Source organism: Cyprinodon variegatus, unplaced genomic scaffold, assembly GCF_000732505.1.
Source record: "Cyprinodon variegatus isolate N-32 unplaced genomic scaffold, C_variegatus-1.0 Scaffold1214, whole genome shotgun sequence".
Taxonomy (NCBI): domain Eukaryota; kingdom Metazoa; phylum Chordata; class Actinopteri; order Cyprinodontiformes; family Cyprinodontidae; genus Cyprinodon; species Cyprinodon variegatus.
In genome coordinates, this window is record NW_015151667.1 from 145,865 (window position 1) to 156,470 (window position 10,606).

At 38.8% G+C, this 10,606-nt stretch overlaps 2 protein-coding genes across 2 annotated transcripts in view; one reads left to right on the plus strand and one right to left on the minus strand.

The window, feature by feature from the left end:
* Positions 1-3,606, plus strand: part of LOC107102177 (transmembrane protein 150C-like) — a 5,762-nt gene extending 2,156 nt beyond the window's left edge. The window contains exons 5-7 of the mRNA XM_015401379.1: positions 363-490; positions 604-787; positions 3,355-3,606. Coding sequence (XP_015256865.1) covers positions 363-490; positions 604-787; positions 3,355-3,548 — 506 coding nt within the window. The 3' untranslated portion in view covers positions 3,549-3,606. The remainder of the gene's footprint in view (positions 1-362; positions 491-603; positions 788-3,354) is intronic.
* Positions 3,607-8,142: 4,536 nt separating this feature from the next.
* enoph1 (enolase-phosphatase 1) overlaps positions 8,143-10,606 on the minus strand; it is a 9,825-nt gene continuing 7,361 nt past the window's right edge. Inside the window, exon 4 of the mRNA XM_015401377.1 lies at positions 8,143-9,605. Within this exon, the coding sequence (XP_015256863.1) occupies positions 9,466-9,605 (140 nt within the window). The 3' untranslated portion in view covers positions 8,143-9,465. The remainder of the gene's footprint in view (positions 9,606-10,606) is intronic.

Consider the following 10,606-nt stretch of genomic DNA (forward strand, 5'->3'; position numbering starts at 1 on the left):
TGTATAAAGTAAAGAGAATTGGTCCTAGCACTGATCCCTGTGGTACTCCACAGGTAACCTTTGAGCGTGTGGCAGATTCATCATTAACTGAATGAAATCTAAAGTATTATGGACTATTTAAGAGGAAATCTGTAAATTGGTTCTCTTCTTAACAGATTAAGTTTTTCAGTTGATTTTGCCCTTTGCTGTTTTACTTTAATAATCTATGGATGCCATTTATTCATTTTTCTGTACAATAGTTTTGTATTACCTATAGTAAAGTTTGTAGATGATGAGTAACCAGATAAGGATTGACTGATGTTTAATGTTTAATAGAAGCCTGCTGTGGCCTTCCCAGTTCTACTGGTTCTCTACTGTTTCAGGGTTCATCATAGCCGTCCTCAGGTACCTTCAGCTGAAGACCAAATTAGACAAGCAGTGGCTGAACATTGCCACGTTTGCGTCTTTCTCAGTCGGCTGTTTTGGAACGACGATTGTGGGAAACTTCCAGGTAACCGCTGACCATTAGGTGAAAGCCCCCCCCGTCTGGAACATGGTGCACTGACCTGCTGTTGGTTTTTTTATTTTAATTTTTTAGTTTTTTTTTTGTTTGTTTATTTGCAGCTTCTGGAGATGATGTATATTCACGACATTGGCACTTTGCTGACGTTTGGACCGGGCACCTTGTACTGCTGGACTCAGTCTTACATCACGCTGAGAGTTAACCTGAAGAACGAGGGAAGGAAACTGGCTATCTGTCGTTTCCTGCTGTCTGCAGCCATCACTCTCTGCGTTATATTATTGTACTGTATCCTTTCACATAGAGCACTTGCTTATAGATAAAATTCTACATACATTTTTCATGTATTACAGATCTACTAAGGAAAATAATAACACAAATCACTTTGATTACTACATGTTCGTTGTCGTCACAACAAGATTCCAGAAGGAATCCTATTATCAACTTGAATTTTGAAAAACAAGGAAAGAAAAGCTGAATTTTTAAAAACATATTAAAGCAAATAATTGTAGTATGATTTTGTCCACCTGGGACAGGGGTAACCAATTAAAAATCAGCAGGTTCCGAATAAAGAAAATCATCAACCAGTAAAGGTCCGGAGATATTTTTATTTATAATCTGTTTCTTTAAACAGAATTTAACACTTAAATAAAATTAAGTATTTATGCATCCATGTTATACATTGAATTTTTAGACAGAAAAGCATTTTTCAATTTTTAAATCTAAAGTGTTCTTTGAAGTAGAGAACAGCAATCGGTCAGTTTGGTATATAGACAATTTCCTGATTCACATATTTTATAAAACATCTGATTCTGTTCATGGTGGAGAATCCTGCTTCACAGCAGCAGGTTGAGCTAAACATCCTCTAAATGTGCAGGGTCATCTTTGAGCACCATTTCACTTTTCTTTCACCAGTTCACCACAGTTCTTCCAGCAGTCCACACTTTCTCTGCTCTCTTTTTCTCATCATCTTCTCCTTCTTTCCCATCGCCCGGCTTGCCACAGGTTTGCCTGCTGTGTCTAAAAGTAGCAGCAGCAGCAACTCAGACTGACAGCAGCTCATTGGATAATATGTATCACGTGTATCCTGGTCATGACACTCCAGAAGGCTTTACCATATTAACTGGAGAAGTGGCGCAAGTGTAATTAGAACATGTGGTAATTTAAAAATGTTTAAAAATCAGGTCGGGTCCTGATTAGCCAGCAGGTCTGACCTAGGACAACAATTGGTTGTTTTTCTTTATTCAGATGCAAATACAACAAATATACAAAAATAACAATTAGCATATCAACTGAACACAGCCCATACTCATGTCAGGCCAAAGTGTTAATGACAGCAGCAAACCAATCTCTAGGAAAATTCCATTTCTAAAGAAGCATTGTGCAAGAAAGAGAAGGAAATAACTTGAATTGAACTTTCTTTTTGTTCCAATCCATCCCACGGCATCAGACCCAAGATATAATATTATGCAACAAAAGGCAGTTTTAACAAAGTCCTAAATTCTTTCTTTGAAACCCTTGTCTATAAGATTTTAAAGCTTGGCAATCCCAGAAAATACCTGGACTGTTTTAGTTGTGTCACTCTTAGATATGTTTATTTGCTATTAGGATCCACATTAGTTGCCCATCAGAGTAGAAACTAGTCTTCCTGGAGTCCATCACCAAAATAAAGCTTAGCTTTTTTATGAATATTTTGAGGCACAAGATTAGAAGCTTTTACAATAATCTTTTCTCAACAGAAAGCTTGATGCATAGAGGTAATGCTGGTCTGTGGGGGATGGCGAAGGGCCAGGCGCGCAGCTTTGTTCTCAAATATTTGAAGCTTACGTATAACATGGTTCCTCCCACTCTTTATCTTCAATAGTTGTGTTTGCCTCCAGCTCCCATATCCCTTTCATATCAAGTTTTTTTTATATACCTTTCTTTATTGTTTGCAAAATAGCTGAACCAGATTGGACAAATAGCTTCTGTCCACATTAAACTTATCTAAAGTACCAATATCTTAAGATAAGAGTATTTGAGCAGGTAACATGATCTGTCAATGGAATATGAATTTCGGTTCCTAAAATTAGTTAATCCTATATGCAGCACTTGAAAAATTATAATTTAGACAGTTTTATTTTAAGCTTAAAAGTTATATTCTATTGGAAGATTGGTTTGTTTGCCTTTTCAAATGAAGTACTTCTACACATATTTCCAGAACATTTTTATTTACCTCTGATTCTGGATTTAGGTCTGAACTTTGACTGGACCATTTTATCTCTAGCGTCCTCTAAAGTCCATCTGGTTGGTTAACCTGTGCCTCAGGCCTTCTGATGCCTCTAGCAGGTTTTAATCTGGATTATTGCTTCTTCCATCTCATATCAACTCTGATTAGCTTCCCTGTCTGTGCTGAAGGAAAGCAGCTCCACAGCATGATGTTGCCACCACTGTGCTTCACTGTAGAGTTCAGTTTTTGTTTTCCTCCACAACCAGTGTTTTAAAAGCTTTCTAAAAATCATATCAAGTCCCATCTGACCAGAAACTCTTCTTCCATGTTTTTTACTGTCACGCTGAGAACGATTCCCAGTCATCCAGGACATAGTTATATCAAAAGAAAAAAAAAGAAACAATTAAAAACAATCCACTGGACTTTGTATCCAGGTTTAAAGACATTTTGTTTCCCAACCAGCTTCTTGGATGGGAAGCGAAACGTCTTCAAACTTAACAGTGACAAAATGTCACCAATGTTTTACATACAAAGGTTTGTAAACATTCAAAGGACAAAATAAAAAAAAATAAAAACAAAATAAAGCAGGATTTAGACATATGCATTGTTTTATATGCGCTCTTCATCCTTAACTCTCCTGATTCAGCTCTGATAAAGATCTCATACATGCATTCAGCTCGATGCCAGTGGGCCCTGGTTATGTTCTTCCTGATCTTCTTGGGCACTTTTGCCATCGACTTCCGTCACTCCCGCTTTGAGATGGTTTGCAGAGACACCGTGAAGCTTCAGAATCAGCCGGATGCTTCCTATGTGTCAGGCCACCAGCTTCAACAACTATAGGAGTGCCACAAGGTCTTGTGCTTAAACACTTGCAAATCAGACTAACAAAAAGAATGAGTTTTTGCATTCCAAAAGTAAATATTTTTTTCCTCAAGAAAAAAGGTGCATCATTAGGCTTCACCTAAATGGTTTACATATTGTTTTAATCGGTTAAAACGATACAAACTACACATCAAACCTGCATCTATGATCGCCAACGCCTGCTGGAGCTACGGTCACAAAATGTTTTAAGTACTGACATATTTGGCTGTTTAAAAAGCTGCGGAGTGCTATGGACGGATGTCAACAAAACAACAGCGGAAAACGACTGACGGTGCAAGAGATGTTCGAGATGGAGAAAGCGAGGCTGCAGAGGGGGGCTAACTGCGAAGCTAATGAGAAATCCCCACAGACCAGCGCTTCCATCAATCCTGCTCTCCAACGTCCGCTCGTTGGAAAACAAAATGGATAATCTCCGACTCGAACTCTCTTCAAAAAAGGAGACATTTAACTGCTGCGCTATCATTCTGATGGGATCTTGGCTCCATCCAGCAATACCGGACAATACTGTTGGCTTGGGGGGGCTGATGCTGTACTGCGCCGATAGAAACAGGAGCTCTATGTGAATGGAAGTTCCACTGACACTGTTCCCAGGCAATCTTTAGCATCTAGAATGGAAGCAAAGCCCCCTGCAGGTAAAAATGAGGAGAGCACTCTAGATGCTTCCCTGCCAAATGCTGAAACATCCCGAGTGGAAGGTGTGGAAGCTCCTCCGGCTTCCACACCTTCTCCAGCATCGTCTGTCGCTGCTAAACCTGCCGATGCACCACTGCTGCTTCAACCACGTCAGCTTCTTCAGCCCAGGGTGCTACCACCGTCACAGCATCGTCATCATCATCATCATTGTCCTTTTAATCCCCTGAGCCAGGAGAAGCGAGTGCCTCAGGAGCTGGAGGCAGCAGTAGCAGCTCAACAACAACTGCTGCTTACCTTATCAAGGCTGCACTTTAAAAAAAATGAAATTGTCTAGAGAGATGTTCTAAACGAAATTTCTTTTTGTCTACACTTGTGTATACAAAATGACAAAATTAATCTTTTTAAGTATAATATGTATGTGTGTGTGTACCTGTCTAGCCCTCAGGGTGAGGACCAATTTTTCCAATTTCACCATCAAATTGAGGACCAGTTCTTGCAAAGTGAGGACATTTTGCTGGTCCTCACAAGCTATTTTGCTATAGGTTAGGTTTAGGGCTAAGGTGTCAATTGGGTCAGGGTGAGGTATGCATTGGTAATGGTTAGGTTCAGGGTTAGGGCATAGAAAGGCTTGAAAAAGTACGACTCAAACTCAGTGGGAGTCAACACATGGTCCTCACTATATATAGCCGAACTAGTATGGGTGTGTGTGTGTGTGTGTGTGTGTGTGTGTGTGTCCGTCGTGTAATGACATCCATAAAGCTGAAGGCTTTCTGGATTCAGCTCAACAGTTCATCGTCCCTTTCCTACCCTGGATAGAGTTCTTACTGTTCATCCAGCTGAATGTGAAGGGATAGGAGGTAGTAAAAGGAGGTAGGAGCTACATTTTGAAGAATCCAGATGAGAAGTGACTACTACAAAAGAGAACAATCAGTATCCTTGTTACATATAAATCAGTGTTGCAGTGAGGATGAGTATAATACTCATTCTAAAGATTATTAGGTGCAAAATTATGCTGAATTTCCTAAAGTAAGGGTTGTATCTCCTACATAATTTCAATTCAATTCAGTTTATTTATATAGCGCCAATTCACAACACAAGTTGTCTCAAGGCACTTTACAGTTCAACCAGATCAAATTTCAATAATCTGAAATCTATAAAAAAAAAAAAAAATATTAAGACTGACTTGAGACTTGGAGATTGAACCATTGGCCCTGGGAGCTGTGGGCTTAGGGGCTTCTGTTTGTTAGCGCTCTATTTAAAGCTGTCATCTTACCTATTAATGTTCAATTTTAACATTAAAAAGGACAGCAGTGTGATCGGGGGCCAGGGCCCCCGTAGAACAGCTCCTGTACTGGAAACATAAACTGAAAAAACTGAAATCTAAGTCAATTTCTCCCCTTAATATGGATTTTTTTTTAACTTGATTTGAGCTGATAAGACAATTTGCCAATAGAATAAAAACTCCGTTGTCTTATTTAAGGTGAATCATATCTACTTATCTTATTATAAGAGCAAAACTAGTCGCTCCTTTGGCAGATCATTTTATTTAGTGGCTCGAATTAAGGGCAAATGCACTTTAAAGAAATTATTACTTATTTAGATCAGTTTTTTCATTGTAATACTAAATCAGTTTATGTTATAAGTTGAAAAACCATAACGGATTTGTCCCTCCAGCCACATCAAGATAGGATCACATCTTTTATCTGTTAGATAAGGATCCTTTCGAACCATGGCTTTTCTTAATATACTAAATAATGCGCTCCTGTCTTTTGCTTTTTTTTTTGTTTGGTTTGTGTGTTTGTCATTTCGTTTTGTGGTCCTGGAAATTTCGCCTAGATTTGCCAGTGTTCAAAGGTGTTTGTTTGAACCTCATTTCAAACCTGCAGAAAGATGCTCATTGTTAAAGTTGTTGGATTTTTGTCATTTTTGTTCAAACAAGAAATGCTTACAATTTTGGTCTTCCTTCTTAATTAGGAATGCAACCTTTCAGAAATGTAAATAAGGGACTCGGGGGTCCTAGAGAAACTTCATTGTCGCGGGGGGGTCTGGGGGTCCTCCAGAAAACGTATTTCCTAGACGCAATTTCCTGCATTTTATCCAAATTGTGTCCCGTTTCAGCTCTACACAGAACCATTCTTTTATTTTGTTCTTTGAGCTTGGCTTGTATTTTCTGCAATAAGCTACAGCCAATTAAAATAATTAATAAATGGAAATGTTAAGTTTGCACAGTATCATCATACACAGAAATCCCCTCACAAAACCGATGGCGTGCTTGGCCGGGTATTTTTTTTGTGTGTGCTTATTTTTGGTTTTTATTTATCCAGTTCAATAAATGACTCACTTTGTTGTGCTACTTTTCCTGCCAACCTGCTGTGTAATGAATAATATTGCAATAGAGGCTTCGAGTTGGCTTGCGCAGGTGCACAGTTTGTAGAACTAGAAGCAAAACCATGACAAACGCCCCAAGAAGAGAACCGCGTGGAGAATGCTTTAGACAGACGTCATACGGATAAGATGAAACAAGAACAGTAGAACTCTAAGCTCTAGCTACGAGAGGGAGGGAGAATCAGGAATGGGAGACATGGGTCACATTCACAAAAGTAGAGTTTCTCTGTGCACAAGTGCCACCGAAATTACTGTTTTTTTTAGTTATTTGGGAAAATGCGGAACAAATAGTGTCCGTTATCAGTTCAATACGGGACGCGTAATTTAACTTCCAAATACTGGACGATTACGTATTTCAAGGGATGAGCGGCAACCCTATCCTTGATTAACATCATTCCTGGAATGATGCTAACATTAGCCTGACATGCTATCACTATTTTCACGTTCCTTCAAAAAAAAGGGGACTACAAAAATCAGTTAATTACCTTCTCAAACTACAGTGCTGCTGATTGTCGAACTTTTTTCTACAATGAAAGGACCGGTAAACGGTGGTAAATGAAACATGGCTAACCGCTAATGTCGCTAAAGCTACAGCCACATGAACGCACATCGACTCAAGTCAAATGTGTTGTGTGTATCCTTAAGAAAAAGAAAAGTATGGGTCTAAATTAGCTATATTTTATATATTTTTTCTGCTAAAAGCGGTTAAACAAGAAATTAAAGGAAAATTTAGAAGGATTCTACGAGTAAGTTTCAGGTTATTACTCTTCGTAATAATCTTAATCACCGGCTGATTACAATGTTATCCCCTTTTTTTGTAGTTTTTATGCAATTAATCATTGTAATCATTGCTGCTTCACTGAGTCTTTTGATTGCCCACTGGTTTAAAAAAAAAAAAAAAGAATAAATAAAGGTTGATTAAAAAAAAAATTAAATGTCTGGTGGTTTTGGTGTTGCTAGGGAAGTTGGAGAAATGGTGCTGGAGAAAATTGTTTGAGCTACAACCATCTAAAAATTTAATATCTAGAAGAAATATACTTTGTGTTTATATGTCCTCCATCCCAACCTGAAAAAATATTATATAGGGTCAAAGGTTAGAGTAAATGGATCCATTATACATGTGCGAAACTACATGTTGAACATTTTCTTGACCCGAACGCACAGCATGTGGATGAATAACCCAGATACTGTTGGTTCTGCAGTAAATATTTTGAAAATGGATTTAAAACTGATTAGAAAGTTTTTGTTCTTTAAGAGATGGTACATTATTGTGGGAAAAGATCAAAATACAGCCTTTTAAGGTAATATTGACAGATTTTCCCCTGCAGAGGAACACACATCCTTAGATCCTAAATTCCCAAGGACCTTTAACCATCAATGGAAAACGTATTAGTCATCTTTTATATTCAATGTATATTTAAAACCACAGTGATGTTGATATACTTTATATATATATATATATATATATATAGTATATTGATATACAATTTTCAGTTCATTTTATTTTTTTCAGATCATACAATCAAATTGGTTCAGTTTTCTATGAGGTGAAAGTAGTTTTAAATATTTCAGTTCAAAATGTTTGAGTAACAATTTATTATTTTATTTTTTTAATGGGAAAGAAACAGGAATTTAGAGAGAACCTGGAACTCCCTGCAGACAGGAAACAAATATTAAACCCAATTGATTATCCAAACTATGAGACAACAAGACAATGACAGTGTTTATTTCTGGATTAATACCAACTCAGTTTACAGATTTGATCGTCACTCTGGCATAATTAAGAACTGTTTACTGTGTGGACAGTTTCCACCATCGACATAACATTTAACAGATGGCACATTATGAACAGACACCATGCCTGAGCAAAAGGGACGAGTTAAGACTTTCCAACATCGGTTAGATGTGGGGAATTTTCTGTCCGTACTACAGCAGGGTGTTTCTAGAGTGTGATTCTACTTTCTAAAAAAAACAGGAGAACAAGGCTCGACTTTAGCATGTCCGGTAACTCCACAGGCAGACAACGCTTTACAAAATGGCAACAGCTACATCACGCTCTTATACGAACAGCTGGAAAGTGGCAGTCGGACACACGGTCCGTGGAAAAGATGAAACATTAAGGGTAACCTCACAGTTTCTGTGCAGTTTTCCGCAGGCATGTTGATGATTCAGTGATTGTATAGCACCCATCCACAGTTTCCCAGTCCATGACAGTCTTTCACTTTATCACAACACTTTATACAAATAAAGAAGGCATCCCATTGAGGATTTCACCAGGGTCACACAGCGCCAGTATTTACACCTCTTCAACTTTTTCTACATTTTATTACATTTTTACCAAAACATGGCAGGATTTTTTTTCTAGTCATTTGCTCTACTTCGATACCCCTGATTAAACGTAGTGGAACCAGATGCATTCAGAAGACTGCAGCTTTCTCTGAACACATTATCCTAATGTGAAGCACGGCAATGGCAATATCATGCTGAGGGGATCATTATGGACTGGAGTTGATGGGGAAAACCGTGCTGGAAAGGTGCAGGTAAACTACAGACTTTAATCTTTGCTCAAAGCCATGTAACAATGGAGTGAACATGGATCTTCCGGTCAATCATGGTGGAGTTAAATCAAGTAGCTTATTTTCCTCCAACATCACTTTTATACTCCAAAACACAAAATGAGGGGAAAAAGTTGAAGGAGTGCAAATACTTGTTTAAGACTCTGGTTAGCCACAGTTAGCGAAAAACAGTCCCAGTACCTCCAAACGCTCAAAAATCAAGAACAGAAGAGTGAAAAATATTAGAGAAAAAAAAAAAAGGTTGGGGATGCAAAGTAGACAAGGCAAAATAAGGGTGTGCGTTAAGCTCGTCCTGTCAGTTGAAGTTGACTAAAGGAGGTAATGAGGTTATAGTGAGCGCTCTCCTCATCCGTCAGCTCCATGTTTCCAGGCCGCACCACCACAAGGACGTTCAGACCGGCTTCCTCCGCTGCTTTGGCCTCTGAGACAAAAAAAACAAAAAAACAGAAATCCAGATGAGCACAGATCCAAATGGTGAAATTTATTCTCTCTTCTAAAAAAAAAGACGAAATGAAACTGATCCACAGTTTTGAGATGGTATGGATGGGAGAGAAACCAAGAGTTTTTTTTTTTTTTTTTTTGGAACAACCCAGCCGAGCAGGACGGGGTACTTATGTGCTTTAGGGCAAATAAATTTAGACTTTTCTGAAGTGGAGCTCTGCAGATCTAAAGCCGGGCTTACACTGTATGATTTTTTACCCTTTTCGGGACGATTTTCGAGTTGTTCAAGAATTTTTCGATGGGGCAGACTTTCAGCCTGATTGTGTGCTTTATACAGGGCGTAACGAGTGGTGATCAGTCTCTCACAACCGCCTCCCCATCAGGAATCGTGAGGTCGAGATAAAATCAAACATGTTTGATTTTCAGTCGACCGTCGTGGGCAAATCGCTAAGTGTGCAAACAAGGATTCCTCCTCTTCTTCTTCCTCTCAGATGAAAACACAGAAGCATGGCGGGGGTGCAATGAGTGAAATGGAGTTCTTTCTGTAGAATTGACAGACCGTAGTAAACATGTTTGCTCAGCCAGGTCTTTCGCCAAACACATTGTCGCCTTTTCTTTTTAGGGCTTTCAGCATAAAATGGCACAAATTGCCAAGGCAGCACGGTTCACTCTAGTGAGCTTCATATTTAACAGGAGGCATCGACACTTCCATCTTTTTCCTCTTCTACTCGTTTGGCGACTACTCCCAGTAGCGCCATCTCACCGCGGAGCTGAGTCCCATGTGGTTTTTAGATGACAGTATGAGCAGGTAGATCACATCAGAGCGTCTGGTCGCACAGTGTGATAACAAACATCGTGAACTGTGTTTTGTCATACAGTGTAAACTGTAGCTGCAAGCAACGATAGTAGGGTTCCTGCGGGTCCTTAAAAAGTCTTAAAAGGCATTGAATTCTTCAAAAGGCCTTAATTGGTATTAAAATG